The sequence below is a fragment of the Tiliqua scincoides genome, unplaced genomic scaffold (genome assembly GCF_035046505.1).
Source record: "Tiliqua scincoides isolate rTilSci1 unplaced genomic scaffold, rTilSci1.hap2 HAP2_SCAFFOLD_139, whole genome shotgun sequence".
NCBI classification, from domain to species: Eukaryota; Metazoa; Chordata; class Lepidosauria; order Squamata; family Scincidae; genus Tiliqua; species Tiliqua scincoides.
The window spans coordinates 38,345-55,788 of NW_027101391.1; the positions used below are offsets into that span (position 1 = coordinate 38,345).

The following is a 17,444-nucleotide window of genomic DNA, read 5'->3' on the forward strand; positions in this document are numbered from 1 at the left end:
AGCAGAGGTGCAGATAATGAGAGAAGGTGGCAATTCTGCCCTTTGTGGATAAGCGAATTCACCTATAAAGAGAACTGACTGCATTTCATTAGGTATACGCAAGTATTCCAAAATGCGGGAGAAATCCGATATCCAAAACACTTCTGGTCCCAAACACTTTGGATAAGGGATGCCCAACCTGCCATAAAACATTTCCTGGATGCCACCTGGACTTCCTAATAGAGAGGATAGCAAGATAAGATATTAAATCAATCAGATTCTGCAACGAGAACATGTTGCACATACGTACATGTAAGACGGCGCTCCCGTTTTGATGTTGCCAATCGTGACTCGGATGTCATCGTCATCACTGTCACTATCGCTGTCTTCCTCGTCATCTTCACCACTCGGAAGAGCCTGGAACAGACCCAAAAAGCATGAGGAAAGCTGCAGGAACATGTGGTTAGGGGAGGCAGAGCTCCAATGAAAACAGCCTCACATGCAGGAAGAGACAAGAGCTTGTGGCAGCAACAGCTCTGCTTCCCCGTGACTGCTCAGGTGCTGGGATAGCCCCCCCTCCCCCGAACGCCTTGCAGTGTGATGTCATCACATCACACCACACTTCTGGGTCTGCCTCCCCAGCCTTAGACCTCACTGCACATCACCGGAAGGCTGAGGTCTTTCCATGCGCCCTCCCCACACCCCAGAACACCTCCAGATGTGACCAGGAAGTTACTGGTACAAACCGGAAGAGACTTCCAGTCACATCCAGGAGGTCCTCTGAGAAAGCCAAGGCCGTGCGCGACTTCCGGAGGGCTTGGCACGGCTCCCCAGGTAAGACGCTGCAGTGCCACGCTGCCCTCCCCCTGTGGATTTGATTATCTGCAGAATTTGGTGTCTGTGGGATTCCATGAACTGATCCCCTGCAGATGCCAAGGACTGGAGACATTAACAGTGTAGACATCCACAGTGGCTCACAGCAGCAGTCAGGCTAGTGGTACAGAACTGCCAAGTACAAACATTATTTGGATGTGCGGCGAGGGCAAACAGTGGGAGAGACCTATGGCCACCTTCCTGCCTTGCCTGGGGGCTTCTTGGAGGCATCCAACCAGGTCACTGTGGCCACAGTCACAAAGGCACCTGAGCTTCATAACCGGACAGCCACCTGTTTTAGATTTCTTGTTGCTTCCAAAGAGGTTTGGCAAAGAGCCAGAAGGCCCAGCTAAGCTTCTACACAACTCACTTGATGCAACAGCTCCCGGTCTTCACTGCTGAGAACCCTGCTCTCCAGGGGACCGCTTTGCAAAGGGTGAGATTCTGCGTGCCTGAGGGACACAAGACAAGCATGACCCAGGCAGATGAGCTTCCCCCCCCCAAATATCTCCACTGCAACAATCCTTCTGTTTGTTCCAAGGTCACAGGATGCTAATGGGGTAGGTGCTCAGCTAGTGCTACAGAGAGCAGGCAAAGCCAAGGAAACACAGGGTTTTGGGAAAGACTGTAGCCCAGTGGTTCCCAAACTCCCCAGGAGAGTTTGGGAACTGGTGTTTGCGAGGGGGACAATGCAATCTCCACAGTCGTGCTGCTGCTGGGGGGAAAGGGGTTTTTTAAACTTACCTGGGGGTCACTATGGCTCTATGGGGGGTCCAAGGAGCCCAAGACCCCCTCTGCAGGTCTCCCTGCACCTCTGAACTTCTGTGGAACGCAAAAAAAAACACACACACACACACACTCCTGGTTTCACTCTGAAAACCGAAAGTGGTTCCCCTGCATTTTATAGCTATTTGGAGAGGAGGTTGCAGGCTCCCCAGACCCACCAGAGAGCCATAGCGATTCCGGGTAAGTTTTAAAAAACCCCTTCCCCCCAGCAGCACTGCAATCATGTTCCTGCCATCATCATCACGGCACCCCTTAAGGGGGGTAGTGACAGAGTTTCCCTGGCGACGGAATCGCAATGCCCAGTTTGGGAACCTCTGCAGCAGCCCCTTTACAGATCTTCAACTGGATATAACCAACATGTGTGTGTCGGTGGTGGTGGTGGGGAACCAAGCAAAAGTCAGGTCCAATCTATGCCCATTCATCATATCGTGTTCCTTAGAGGTAGGAGAAAATTGTGAGAATGGGGGGGAAAAATTACACCATTTTCTGCATTCCTCATTTTAAAAAATCCCAAGATCTGTGAAAAAAACATAAAAACCATTCTATTTGGTTTTTACTTATTATTTAGTGGGGGGTGCCTGGGTAATGACTGCGACTGCATCTGCTGACGCCATACCACCTACACACCTTTAAAGTGTACCCACCTTTTAAAGCGATTATAATTTTAAAGAAAATTTTGAATAGAAACGCATCACCACTGGGCCCTTACAAGCGGCTACATCCCCCAAATGTGTTTGGTGCTGAATGAATAAATGTTCAGATTTACCCAGGAATCAGTCCGTCTTCTTGCTTGCCATTGTCATCTGAAAAAAAAAAAAGCCAGAAAAAAGAAGATTGCACTCAACAAGAATCAAGACCTCGTCACGTCAAGGAGAAAGAGCCACAGCATTCGGGCACGTGCCTACCTACAAGGCATGCTACTACCTTGGGCCCATCCTCCTTTTGGCAAGATTCAATGTACAGCACTCCCAAGGTGGGATCACTCATGAGGTGCCCACAAACAGCCATAAAGATGAACTCCAACTGAGATGGACCAATGCTCCAGCTTCCTGTTCCTCCTCCAAAGGACACAACTTCCTCCACCCCTTCTGCACCTGCTCTTTCCCTCTGGTCATTCTATTCTAGGCCCTCAACTGGGCCTAGATGCTCTCCTCCTCTTACTTCACCTGCAGGCTCCTCTAAAAACCTCTGCAGCCTTCAACCTCTGCCACTTTCCTCTTCAGATGTTTTCGCACATGCAAATAGGTGAGAGGAGGAAGAGAGGATTGGTCCACAAAGTCTAACCTGAGCTTTGCTGGAGGGGACAACAGGTTCACCTTGCCAAGCATCCTTTCCAAAAATGACAGCCCAAGTGCTTACAGGAAGTGCTAATTAAGCCTTGAAGGTAGGGCTATTGCTCGCTCACCAGTACCAACGACTAAGTGGTATGCTTCTGCTGGCTGTGGAGGCTCTACTGAATTATTATGGCTAACTGCAGTTGAGATAACTGTCTCTCCTCCTCCAATGAAAGTATCTAATCCTCTTTGAAAGCTGTCAAGGACACTGGCCACAACCACAACTGTTAAACTGTGGACTGATTTAAGCAGTTTCTTTTGCCCCTCTTGAGCCTATCACCGATTTCATCAGGGGACCCGAGTTCTTGACTTATGAAAGAAGTCTTCTACAAACTTCTTAAGATCACAGAATAAGATGTACACGACATTAAATCAGAGAAATAACACTCATTGGTCCAACCAACCAGACAACTGCACAACCCTGTCTGCACCTCTAGACGAACCCCTTTCCTGACACCCCCTTCCTCAAAACACCATAACTTAAGCCCTTTGGCCAGTACAATGTTCATGTTCCACTCCAGGAACCCAAAAGCATTTAAATGACTGATGCATAGAAATATCAACATATTCAAGTCCACAAAAACACTGGCCCACACACACATCTTCTCCCTGCCTGGCAGCCGACACAGATCTGGTTAGTCACTCCTGGCTGAAACCCAAATCAAAACATACAGTACCAACTTTTGTACACCCTCCATGTGTGGCTGTCTGGAGATTGTCTTTGGCGATGACACGCAGCCAGGCAAGCAATTGCGTTCAGGCCTGCAGCAACATTGTCATCCCTGCCAATCATGACGGGCTTCACATACAAAGATCTATGCTCAGGGATGTCCTCCCGGTATGGGACCTTCTTGGTGATGTGCCCTACACAATACCCTGGCCTTGGAGGTACAGTCAGACCCCTCTCTGCACTTTTTACATGGTACAGTGGGTCCTCAATATCCATAGAGTATCTGCTCCTGGACACATGGACACACACCGTGGTTACTGATATCCGTGGATAATAAAATCTGCACGGAGGGCCTCAAGGACCTCACAAATGCAACTGTGTCAAGGAGGTCCTTGAGGCCCTCCAGATGTGGGGTCAGCACCTGGTTGGTTGGCAAGCTTCAGTCTCGAAAGACTATGATATAAGCCTACAGCACCGGGTATTCCCAGGTGGTCTCCCATCCAAGTACTAACCAGGCCTGACCCTGCTTAGCTTCCGAGATCATGGTATAAGCCTACAGCACCCGGTATTCCCAGGCGGTCTCCCATCCAAGTACTAACCAGGCGTAACCCTGCTTAGCTTTCAAGATCAGATGAGATCAGGCATGTGCAGGGTAACGGTTGCTAATGTGACTTAGAATCAACAGCATCAAGATCGACTAAGTCAAATGTGTGGGTCAAATGTTGCACTAAGTCAAATGTGTGGGTGCCAAACCTAAGTATAATGAAGGCCAACTATACTAGGATACTTGCATCCTGAATATGTCCTGGTCAAATGTGTTTCAGTCATTGGCATCCCTGGACATTCGTGTCTATTTTTCGCATTTGACCTGGACACAGGGCCTGTGCCCTGAGTGCTACGCCAAGGGGACGCATGACTGCCCCTCAGGCTCTGCCCTAGTTACAGAGGAGACGCTGATGGCTTCACAACTCCCCATTCCTTTTCCTTCAAAGGGGAGTCTCCACAGGAGAAGGTACGGGGGGGGGGGGGGACAAAGCCACCAGCACCTCCATCTCCAGGAGAACTCGTAAGTGACTGCCTTGCACTTCTTCCCTTTGAAGAAGCCTCCATGGAATGAGAGGTGTGAAGCTGTCACAGCAAGTGTTGCTTTCTCCAGGGACAACCCAGAAGTGACAGCATGCGATATCACTGCCCCAGGCACCGGGGCAGAGCATTACGCCTCTATGCGCACATGCCCTTTTACAAAACAGCTCAGAAGCAACAGCTGCACATCCCTCTTCAATGCTCCAACAGCAAGCAACTGCTATATAAATTAACTAAGAATGCTAGGATGACGGGGCAAAGTTTTGCTCATCGAAATCAAGTCCTGCATGCCTGCATACTCAGGCAGCAGATGAGGCTGTCTCTTTGTTCGGGCCCCACAATAACCCCGCAAAGCAGGCGAGGCTGATAGTCTCATGAATTCTTTGCAAACGCACACACTCACTGGGCCACTCTCTGGATGTGATACGGAGGGGGGGGCAAGAATGCATATAAACCTTGAAGGACAGCATTGCTGGAACCTGTGGGCCAAATGCACCCTATACAGCAGGGGTGTCCAAAGTTTTAGGCAGGAGGGCCACATCAGCTCTCTGACACTGTGTCGGGGGCCGGGGGAAAAAAGAATTAATTTTCATTGAAAATTTGAATAAATTTACATAAGTTTTCATAAATGAATATATTAAAGATGAACTTATATAAATGAATGAAGGTCTTGCAATAGCTCAAGGCCTATAAAAGGCCTTGCACAAAGCAAGGCTGGCCTTTCCTTTGCTGCCGCTGCTGCATCACAGACGTGGAACAGCAAGCAGTGGAGGAAGCTCTCATCCCACAGCTCACACGAGAGGTCAAACAGTCGCCCTCACGCTGAGAGAAGTTGCATTGGGCCAGTGCGGGCTTCAACAAATCTCCGGAGGGCCAGAGACTCATTGGAGACTGGGGGCTCCCTGAGGGCCGCATTGAGAGGCCGCGAGGGCCGCAAGTGGCCCCCAGGCCGGGGTTTGGGCACCCCTGCTATATAAGATGCTTGGCAGACCAAACATTCAAGCCTAGGTTCTCAGCCTGAATTGGCTCAAGTTGGCTGTGGCCAGAAGCCATCTTCCAAAGCAAGGCAAGTGGGAACTGGGCAGGATGGCCTCCTTGGCAGCAGGGGAATTCTCTCTCCCCAGAGAGGCCTGCTGGGGGCCTGCCTTCATCTCCTGCTGTCCCTGGATGAGGATCTCTTCCTTTGCGGAACTGTCCTCAGTGCTCCCATTGTACCTGCTGCTCTGTGTCGAATTTGATTGTACTGTATCAACATGTTGGTTGCCCTGGAAATATTTCACCTGAAGTGCGGTCCAGACATCTGATGAGCAAACAAACAGAGCAACACCTGAGCGACTGCAGCACAGATGCCAACCTCAGCAATCCCCTTGAGCATCACTCAGCCAGCCTCAGAGTTTCCGAAGGTAAAAAAGGTGCATGGAGGTCAAGGCATCTCTGAGAACAGAGCTTGCTGGCTGTCGGCTCTGGGGAAACGGATGAAGAGCAGCACCAGGGCCAAGACCCGGCCCCTGAGGCAGTCGCCTCAGGCGCCATCTTCGTCTGCCCACACAGCTCCACCGCTCCTCTCCTTCCAGTCCCTGGATTGAAAAAGGAAGCGGGGGGGGGGGCGCGGAAAGGAGAGTGGCGGGCTAGAACGTCTCTCCTCTGCACTTCCTGTGTCACTGGGTTCCTTTTCTCAATCCAGGCTGGAGCAGGTGGAGGCCCCAGCAGGCGAGGGGAGGCCAGCAGTTGGCGTCTGGGCAAGGAAATGTCAGGCCGGCCCTGCCTGGGATGGCCTCCTCCATTCTAGGCAACACACGCTCTCTGGATGCCACACAGGAGGGCCAGGAAGGCACATCCACCTCAAAGGGCACCATCCCAAGGTCCTGGCTGCTCTTGCCCACAGGAGCCGGGCAGAGACCTGGCTGGCCACCAGGGCCACGCCTCTCTCTGCCACTAGGAGCGGCTGAGCCTCCAGGCAGACCCTGCCCTGCCCTGCCCGCGTCTGCGCCCGCCTGGGGGCTGCGCCTTGGGGATGCCCTGCCCGCCCTGCCGCCCCCGCACTGCCCACCGGCGGAGGCTGCCCCCGCGCCGCCGCATCTCCTCCCCACGGCCGGCTAAGGGGGCGCGGCGGGAGGGGCGCGCGGCCGGGAAGTGGGACCCGCGCGCCGGGCCCGCAGGAGCGCATCCCCCGCGCCCGCATCGGGGCTGGCAAGCAGCGCCAGCAGCCCCGGCCTTCCTCTTCCTCCCCCAGCCTTCCTCCCCCTCCCCCTCCCCGCACGACCCCCAGCCTTCCCCCCCCGCAGCCGGCCTCCTACCCACCCCCGTAGAGCCAGTGCTCCTCGTCCTCGTCGGCCTCCAGCTGCCCGGCCGGAGGCTCCAGCTCGCTGGCCATGGCCGGGATGCGGGCAGCGCTCACAGCCGCCGCGCCCCCCGCCCCAGCGCCGCCGCCGCCGCCGCCATCGCCCTTTCCCCCCGGAGGAGGCCGCGCCGGGCGGGAGAGGAAGCAACGTGGGAGCCGCCGAGCCAGAGCAGCCGCTGCCGGGGGGGCTCCTGCGCGGAGGCGCGGCCAGGTCCTAGCGCCAGGGATGCTGCGCGGCGGCTGCGGCTGGGAGGGACGGCCGGCCAGCCGCGTCTACTCAGGAGTAAGCCCCACTGCAGTCAGCGGGGCTTACTCCCAGGTAAGTGTGCAGAGGGCGGCAGCCTTGGCTCCCCCTGGGGAGAGGGGCCCAGCCAGGCATGTCTACTCGGAAGGAAGCCCCGTGATGGCCAGTGGGGCTTACTCCCAGGTCGGTGTGGCCGGGGCTGCAGCCTCCGGGCCCGATCCTGCCCAGCTTTCCAGTGCTGATGCTGTTGTGCCAATGGGGCGAGTGCTGCATCCTGCAAGCAAGGAGGGCACCCCCAAGCTGCAGGGAACATGCATCCAGTGCGTGGGCTGCACTGGGTGGCACGTGGGAGGGGTGCGTGTCCGACACCACTACTGGCCAAAAGGGTTAAAATCTTGGTATTTTTGAATCACGCCACCATGGGATATCATTGCATGTTACATGTTATCATTTCATGTTCATCCCCTTATAACTTTTTAGCGCACTCTGTTGGGACCCACCTATCTTCACAAGCCTAAAAACAATGTTTCACTTTACCAGCTGCTCAAGCCTCTTTTATCCTTTTTACTATGGGGGGGGGGGGACACCCTTCTAGAGTGTTCGCTGAGCTCCAAATTTATCAGATTGGGACCATTCTGGGGGGCATTGTATCTCCCCTCACCTGGCCTTTGACAAAGCCCAGGCATGTTGGCCTACTTGCAAACACATGTGCACATGTGACTCAGTTTAGCCCTAAAGGCTGCTGCAGTCTACTGGGGAGGGTCCTTTAAGACTGCTGCAGGATATATGAATGCCAAAAGGTGTGGCTGTAATGGTAATAGTGATTGGGCAGCAGTACGCCCCCAAGCAGTTTGTTTAACCCTTGATGCACATAGCCTAATCTGCCTTGTCAGTTTCCGCAACCCACCAAAAACTGGTGGTGGGACCCACTGTTTGGGAATCACTGTTGGAGTTTGTTTCATTGCATTCTGCATGAAATTATTCATCAAATTATAGATAATTTCATGCAGAATGCAATGAAACAAACTCCACTGAAATATCTTTACTCTAGCAAAAGTTATCGTCAAAAAGCAAACAGGGGCAGGTGATTATTCACCCCCACCATGTGATCACCTTGACTTGCTGTTTTGAGAAGGGTGGGGGGCTTGATGATGGCTTGATATATCAGAGGTATTTTTTTAAGGGTCACCCATACAGTGAGCACTAGTTCACTCAGAAATAAGTCCAATCGGATACATAACTCTGTGTGTGGTGTGCAAATACATGGGATCGCAGTCTGATTTGGTGGGTGTTTACTGGAAAGTAAGTGGCAACATCCAGTTTAGGCCAAATCATCCCAACATGAGGATGAAGTGGTCTAGAATGGGTTATCTGGAAGGAAAAAGGGTACAATTTGGAGATGAGCATATGGGACAACTGGTCACAGGTAATAAAGGTGAGAAAGAGGGGAATGGCTGAAATGTAGGGCTCTCTCAGGGGCACAGGTGAGTTGTCCCATGACTATCTGGAATGACCCACCTCTGTATTCTTCAGCCAGCAGAATCTGATTGGGGGGTGGGGGAGGAAGTACTCAAGTTACCTCATGGCTGCTGAAGGCTGACCTGGCATTAATGGGCTTTAAAGGCCTTCACAGATACAGCGTGCTGAAGGAGATGAAGTCACTGCAAGACTGAGGAAATGAGCTACTGAGATCTTCAGTGGGGCATACATGAGAATGCAATGCAATGGTGCATACACTAACTATATATGGGAGCTCACTACTTTTTTAACAAGTGGAAGGTAGCAGAAACACATGCTGCCACACAAATCCAAACTTGGTAGGCTACCAGGGGGCCAGTGTTCATTTAGGGCTGCGGTTAGCCTCTAGTTGACCATCCCTGTCCTACACGCTCATGGCTACAACATGAATTTCACCCATGTAAATAGGACCGCAAGTCTGGACACAGGCTGCACCTCTGACAGAAAGAGGAAGGTCAAGGCATTAAAGGCACAGCCCCAAAGCTTAAGTAGATTTTTATTTTTAAAACTTCAAGGCATGAGGTCCTATTAAAAAAGTGGCTATTTACTTTGTAAACAGAATAGAAGTGTTACGGACTTAAATCAAAAATGCATACAGTTCAACAAAGAAGTTTCATGACTTAAATAATGTTATGACTGTGAACCAAAAAAATGCACAAGTTGCAGGTCAGGTAACATTATTTACACTGAGGATATATCAACACACTGATGGTTTCTTTTTTGTTTTTTTAAATCCTTATTGCTCAATGCTAGTGTTTTCAGATTCATGTGTAAATCAAGTGTCAGGACGCTTAAGATGCAATATTCACAGTTGAGCAGAGAGAGTTTTGTACTTTCATCAGATGCGTTTATCAGAGTGAGCTAAGCTTCCTAAAAAGTCTTCTGTAACTTGGCACTGGGGGGGGGGGGAGAGAGATAGGAGGCATATTCACAGTGTACTAAAATGGCTACTGTCCCATAAATTACCAGGATTGCACCAAGAAGAGAGACTGCATGTGTGAGAGAACTGCTTCTAATCTCACAATCAACTCTGCCTCCCAATTCTGCAAGACAAAACAATGGAAAATATCCAGACTGCACTACTACAAAGAACAGGTACAGGGTGGGATGTGTATGAATGCTCCCCCACATGTACCTTTATGCAATGAAAAATACGTATCAGAGAATGAATTAATGCAACCCATTTTTTGATGTGCTAGCTAGGCTATTGCAGGCTCTTTTTAATGGAAAGGACCAGGCATATGACAAGTCACCTGAGGTCTGAACTGGCACAGTCTATAGTTCTACCATCTCATCTTGTGCAAAATGAACAGGCCTAAGCCTTGTAGGGATCAACAGCTTAAGATCAAGCAGGGCATTTGGTTTGGGTTCTCCACCCTGCCAATGAAATACTGTAGCTTTCAGTTTTGAGCTCTGTATATGATTTACAAAACAATTCAAGGCACTTCCTCTTCTGTGGGTCTATAGACTACAGGTCTATATGCCAACTGAGATAAGGAGGGGGGAAAAAGGGGATCTGTCTTGGGGGTCTGCAAAAGCATTAGATTTGAGAGGTGTAGTTGTAACTGACCAAGAGGAATATCTTCCAGCATCACAGGGAGAGTGAGGTTAACACAGGTGAACCAGGACATCCAAGAGGGCTGCACCCCACCAGAAGGCGCTGTGATATCACAAGGGGCTCTTGGGTGCAACGCCTCTACTTAGGACAGCAGAATGCCTTGGGCTGCATGTGCCTATTATGGAATTGGCTTTAGAAAAGAACAGAAAAAGCAATTGTCTGTTGGGACCCTCAAGCTTTGGATACAACACTGTAGTAGTAGTAGTAGTAGTAGTAGTAGTAGTAGTAGTAGTAGTGGACTGCATTGTTGTTGTGCATATGCCCCATATCTCTTGGGGTTGACAGGAATGTGAAAGAACAGAAACCATCAAAATGTCTCCTGACTGGTGAATCAGCCTGGGAAGGGGGTGTGTGTCTTAGATTCCAAACACGTGGTTTCTTGAACCTTTACTACACTAGCAATAACCAATCTACAAAACAGCCTGGAAAACATTTGCAAGATGGCAGCTCCAAATGACATTTTATCACAACAAAACATTACATGTTACAATGAGTAGCACCCTTTAACCATGTTTTCTTCATTCGACAGGACTTAAGAATTTGACTTGGCTGCACTTGACTAGTAGCTGGGTATAGCCCCTTCTGGGGGCCAACTCTGGAATTCAACTTGAGTTTTAAGCCGTCTGAAAATGGCAAGATTTTACTCTATGTGGTTTGTAGTGAAACCCCAATGGGAGATTCTTCAATAAGTTTGGCTTTTGAAGGGGCAAGCCTTCAACTTGAGAGAGAGTGCCTGCATGAGGAAAGCCAACTCTCATTACACAGGCCTATAAAACTGAGGGTCAGAAAAGTTTTTCCCAAACTTTATGGTGGTTTGATATGAATTTGGGGTGACGATTCCAAAAATGGCATCCATTTTGCCCTATCACGTCTAGTTTTGGAGACACGGCATAGCCTCTTTAGTGAATGGTTCAAGCAGCTTCCTCGTGAGGAAGCCATGGTGTAGGCTTCCTCATGGGGAAGCTGCTTGAACCATTCACTAAAGAGGTTATGCCGTGTCGCCAAAACTAGACGCGATAGGGCAAAACGGATGCCATTTTTGGAATTGGCACCCCAAATATACCCAGGAACTAGAGTAACATTTAAGGAAGCAAAATGTGTGTTGGCCTGTGTTATCAGAGGTAACACTATTTGAAACACAACTAAGGAAAACCCTAATGTCACCACTGAACTACAAAAGAAAAGAAAGAAACTTAACTCTTGACTTAAAAGAAAGCTTATCTAAAAGACGAACAAAATTCATTGCAAGGAGCAAAAATGCTCTGCCTTGTCACTGGTGACAAACTACCCAGAAAGACGCATACTTGCAGAAGTTGGAAAGAATGAGATTTGGAGCTATTCTGTGCTACTCAGAGGTAAGAGTGAGCTGAGCATCACAGGAAGCTTCTACTATGTCAGGCAAGAAAAAAATATTTAAGAATTACTCTTATTGGCAATACATAACACTATAACTCACCACTCAACAATGAAAAGATATGCTCCCCTTTCATGATGCACTATGTGCTTGACCTTCAAAGGGTTAATTCTGCCTCCTCTGCAGTTCAATACTGCGGAACAGTTCAACAGGTCTCAGCTCACAGAAGGTCTGAGCTGCAACCACCAAATGGCAACTCAGAAGTCCTGCTGAATTGATGGTCTAGTTTTAATATTTTGACGTTCCATTCTTAAAGGCAAATGGAGGGTAGCCAATCAGGAATTTGTTCTTGGGAGGGCAGGAAGCCTGGGTACTACATTAGTATTTCAAGGCTGGCAGACGTGTGAAAGCTCTACCCCAGTTTCCTGCTTGCTGATGTGCCATGATACTGAAATCTGTGATACTGAAATCACAGGCACTCTGACATAATGCCCAGAGCTCCTGCTGCTTAGACTCCTCTGTTCATCTAAACATGATGGACAACTCTGCGCTCACAAGGGGGATGGGAAATTGGAGATGCGCTCTCTCAAATGGGGGGGTGCTTGCCTATAGAGGAGCTCCATGCATAAACTGGAGTTGGATAAGCGAAGCCAAGAGAAAAAGCGCTATTTGCTCCCCTGTTCTACACAGACTGCCACAACTAAGCAATTGCTTTGATCTACAAACACTCTTCTTCCCCTTTATTTTGGCCACTGAACTGTTGAAGGAATTCAGTTGAACATAGCATGCAAAATAAAAAAAAACGCGCGTATTAACTAATCATTCTAGGGTCTAACTAATAGGCAGATACTATGGATGATTGTTTGGCTTCCCAATTTTCCTCCCCAGCCTCTGTAAAGCTGAGAAAAGCACCTCACTCTCCTATTACAACCACCAAAATCAGTCCAAGCAGGGCTGGGCAAAGCAAGCACCACTGAAAACGTGCAAAGGTCTTCAAGGTTGCAGCGTGGCCACACTTAGGACCACCAACTACCAAAAACGGAGGAATTTGGTAACATCCACTCTCTGCCGTACTTTTCTTATGTACTCTATCCATCTTGTTGCTGGAATCCGTTTCCAAAGGATGAATACAGGTCTGTTAAACCATATATGTATATAATATATATACTTTTAATAGTTATTATTCTTTTTAACCACTGTGGCAAAAGATTCTCTCTACTATATTTAGGCACTGCCACAATACTGACCATTAATCCTAAACAATCTAGATATACAATTTAAGCTTGCTTACTTTTCAAGAACATACTTAATGGAGAGTCTATGGCAGGGATCCAAAGAACTACTTGAGAAACACAGAGCAGAATGTCTGACCTTTTTCCATGGACAGGAGCTTCCGTCCCCCACCTGTCAAACTGCCAATGGATATGAAAGTGCCCAAAATTTCAAAAGCAGTTGGGAGTGGGGTGGAGGGCTTCTGCGCAAGAGATAGAAGGTTAAGAACTCCCATGAGTCTCTGGTTCTTTGGATTCCACATACACATTAAGCACTGAGCTTTCAGGTATTATGATAACACCTTCAGCCACGGAGAAATGAATGCAAAAATGCATCACATCTACCAACAAAGTGCCCCTGAGCCCAAAATTCGGCAGCACGTACAAACCCATCATGGCTTAATTGTGAAATGGCACTGGGATGGGTCCATACAATCAGAAAGATGCTTACAGACAGCATTCATAATAAATCTATGTCGAAGAATTGGCAAAACAAAATGGGAGTTATAATACATGTTGTAAACCTTGGCGTCATATTACACTTCATGTTTATGCAACGAGGAAATATTTACAAACCCACTGTGTGGAAAAAGCAAATGACCCACCCACGCAGTTGCCTGAATGGATAATGAGCCATTTTGCAAGTTCAGGACAGAACCAGAGCTGTTCATTGCAAGCCTCACGCAAGCAGATCATGACATTATTACTAGTTTCCATAAGCTAATCTTGATAGTTTCTGTGGATAATTTAGAGGAGTGTGAAACTGTAATTGGATGGTGCACAATCTGGTAATCGGTTGGGATGTATGTTTGGAACATAGACAGTGAGTCTGGAAATTAATAAGGCAGCATGCGCAGAGCATAGCTTCAAGAAGCACTGGTGTTCTATCCATAGTGGCACGGTTTTGTCAGTTACTGTTAAAAAAAATAAATTCAAGAGTGCACAGATAAGACTCATCATTTAACATAAAAAAATGTGCAAATTGTTTTCTTCTTAAAACAAAAGAAAGTAACGTAGTAAGGAAGATTACTAAAGAACACTAAAAAAACAAATTATCACAGCAAAGTAGACCATCTTCTCTGCGACATCCCCGACAAGGCACTACGGGTAGGAAATGACAGGTAACCTGAAAGGTAATACTGCATCCTCAGTCGGGTCGAAATATGGGATATTTTGGTAAGAATTCTATTAGTATTACCTACAGAAGGGGGAAAAACACATAAAAATATACATTAATCAACAGGGTCAGTTCCTTGACATATTACATTTAGGTGTGCTGTGGGATTCAGCCATTTGGGTTTTGTGGAATGATGAAATGTGGCCCAGTCTTCCTTCACCCTCAGAACTTGTAGGGTCTCTTTTTTTGAATTCTAAGAGGCAGCTGCTGCCTTCTACAGCAGCATTTCTCCTCATTGGTACCTGTACCACTGTGGTACCTGAACTGCTATCCAGTGGTATGTGAAGCTGTTCTTCCTTATAAAAGCTCCATTTCCGGAGCCAATCTTGGCTGGAGGATCGCCTTCTGTCTCAGGCAGGCTCCCACTCAATCCCAGTTGATCCTAGTTATCCTAGGTGATTGTCAACAGCTCTGCCTACAACTGACTGGTGAGCTACCAGCTGTGGGGCCATGGGTTGATGCCACCAATATTGGTAGTACTTAAGATAGACCATGAGAAGTGATACATTGGGGGACAGAGGTTGAGAAACACTGCTCTAAATGTGCCTCCTTATCCATAGGTGCTGCTCCCACTGTTAGGAAATGTGCAACTTCTCATTGCATGCTGTTGATACAAGCAAAGAAGCAGTCAGATGCAGCAGAGGTTTTGGCTGTTAAATCAAACCAGCTAAAAACCATCAAGCCGTCCCTGGATGAGTTAAGGCCCCATTTTTTGTTTCTTTTAAATTCTACAACAGCAGGCAGGTTATCTGGCATTGAAGAAGTCTGTAATATAAGCCATAGGACTGCACTTCTTTGCAGGCAACTAAAATACTTAGAGGGGGAGTCTTGATTCATAGGAGGAGGATTCCAAGGATGCCTCAGTATGGCTAATTTCAAATGACCAAAAATTCAGCAAAAAGTATTGACTACGTAAATGATGGGATATGGGTGCCACTGTGTCTGAAATTCATATCTGCAACCATGAGGACTAGTAACTTGTTTGATTAAGAGTGACCGCGGAGAAATGTGCTGTTCTAAAAGAGTCCCACAGCCACCCAACACTATCTCAGGGCCCAAGATAACCGTCTATAAGTCAACTAAAATGGAATAGTTAAGAACTGAAAATACCATGGGGGATGAAGAGATGTTCAACTGAAGAGTGCTTGAGGACATTTATATTTCATTATATGTGGCTGGCTACTGGGCCCTGTTCCACATACTAGCTCATTCTAGATTTAAGTACTAGGGAGGTGGCAAGTTGCAGCAGACATCCAAAGGCAGGGCCTGAAGGATCTTTTAAGGTTGAAATGTGAAAGGTAGCTTAGTTTAGGAGTAGTAATTTTGAATATTGGCTTTACATATTAATAAACTCATGGCATCTGCCAGGTAATAAACCAACACAAGACAAAACAGGTAACATCAGAAGAAAATCAATTTGCAGGAAATGGAGGCAAGGAACCAAAAAGGAACTGCAGTCTGAAAGCCCAGCATTAGTGACAGAGACAACTCCTGTGCAACCAACTTTTGCGCAAGTTCAGCTGATGCCGGTTCTCCTTTCAGATGAGAGATTTGTCTACCGAATTGTATGTAAGGGGATGTGCAGCCTGATTCTATCCACATTTGCATCCTACTGATTTCAATGGGACTCACTCCAAAGTAAGGACACAGAGGACTGCAGGACCTGAATCTCTCCTCACCAATAAAAGCCAAGAAATGCGACATTGGTCAAATGTAGAAAGAGAAACAAATGCTTTTATAGCCAAATATACTCCGATAATGGAAAATACAGACGGTACTTACATACTCCATCATATTGCTAGTTTCGCATTTCCTTTTACTCAGCTTCCAGTGCAAACCAAGCTGAAAGATAAGTGAGAATGTCAAAGGTTATCTTATCACCAGCATGACCTTTAGTCTAACCTAATATGACTCTCTGTATGCCTGCTTGGTTTAGTAGTGTTATTGGGGCACAACTCTGGAGACAAACAGACCTACATGATGGCAAAGCCCACCACAGACCCAAGACCACTGGATTGTTAGAACAATACATTTGCTGTCCAATGGGCCTCAGGCAATTGCAGGTAAAGGCTCCCAAACTGTGCATCGTGACACCCTGGGGAACACCAGGATGCCCACCACCCATGATGCGACCCTACAAACAGTGACAGGCTCAGCACAGCAGGCGGAACTCCAGCATGCTAATTTTGCATGCTTAGCAAAGCCCTCCTGCCCACAAAGAGCCTCTTACCAACTGTTTGTAGGGTTGCTACAGGCTTCTGAACCCAGAAGTGATTAAAAGCAATGTCATCACGTGATGCAAAACACATCGTTGCCATTTACTACCAAGTTCCGAGCGCTGGGGAAGGGCACCTCCAGCTGGGTAAATTTGAAAAGCGCAACATTATAGGTGTGCTCACATTACACGTGTCCTGACCCCTCTCCCTCACTTCTTTGTTCATTTTTGTAATTACACGTGTGGGGGGACGGGACACTGACAGCTCAGAAAAAAACATTTCTAAACATGATTACAAGTCCCCAGGAAGGGAGGGGAGAACAGTGCATCCCCATAATGGCGTGAGGCCAATCAGATGGTAAATCAACTGTCTATACCAGCCTCATATTTACTGCACCTCCCACGTGTCTTTGTCTTAGGGTGTCTTTCTGTGACCACATTAGTACCCTGTAATACAATACATGCACAAGAAGCACCTGTCCCCTTGAATTTGAATTAATCAATATCATGTTCCAGGCTTTAACCTGCAACAATGGTTATTCAGATAATTTATTCCCTACTGCAGGAGCACGTGAGGTTTTCAGCACTAACAGCCACATTGGAAACTCCTCAGAACCTGGAGGTCTGCAGCCAATCTGCCCAGTTACCTACAAACAACTGCGTAAACTGGGCAAATTCTCTGCTCCCAACAGCTAGGTTGACCAGAATCTCTGGAACTGCTAGCTGTAAAGATTAAAGCCAGGAGTTCACTCCCTTGAAATCAAGTAGTTTGGCAAAGAGTGGGGTGCACATTTTTCCTTTCTAGCTATTGTGCTTTTCATACATACACACCCACACAGTTCTGTGGTGTTATTCTCTTCTCTACAAGCATGAGAGTAGAACACAAGGGCTGGGGGGAGGTACAGTATAAGCTGCAATCCTGAAGATATTGCCAAACAAAAAATGTTTTTGTTCTGATGCTTCAGAAGTTAGATCTATTCT

At 47.9% G+C, this 17,444-nt stretch overlaps 1 protein-coding gene and 1 pseudogene across 1 annotated transcript in view; both read right to left on the reverse strand.

The window, feature by feature from the left end:
- Positions 1–7,190, reverse strand: part of LOC136635922 (pre-mRNA 3'-end-processing factor FIP1-like) — a 28,585-nt gene extending 21,395 nt beyond the window's left edge. Inside the window, exons 1-4 of the mRNA XM_066610997.1 lie at positions 7,027–7,190; positions 2,405–2,441; positions 1,223–1,304; positions 290–396 (exon numbers count right to left, since the gene is read on the reverse strand). Coding sequence (XP_066467094.1) covers positions 290–396; positions 1,223–1,304; positions 2,405–2,441; positions 7,027–7,099 — 299 coding nt within the window. The 5' untranslated portion in view covers positions 7,100–7,190. The remainder of the gene's footprint in view (positions 1–289; positions 397–1,222; positions 1,305–2,404; positions 2,442–7,026) is intronic.
- On the reverse strand, positions 4,193–4,312 carry LOC136635925 (5S ribosomal RNA; annotated as a pseudogene).
- Positions 7,191–17,444: the final 10,254 nt, after the last annotated feature.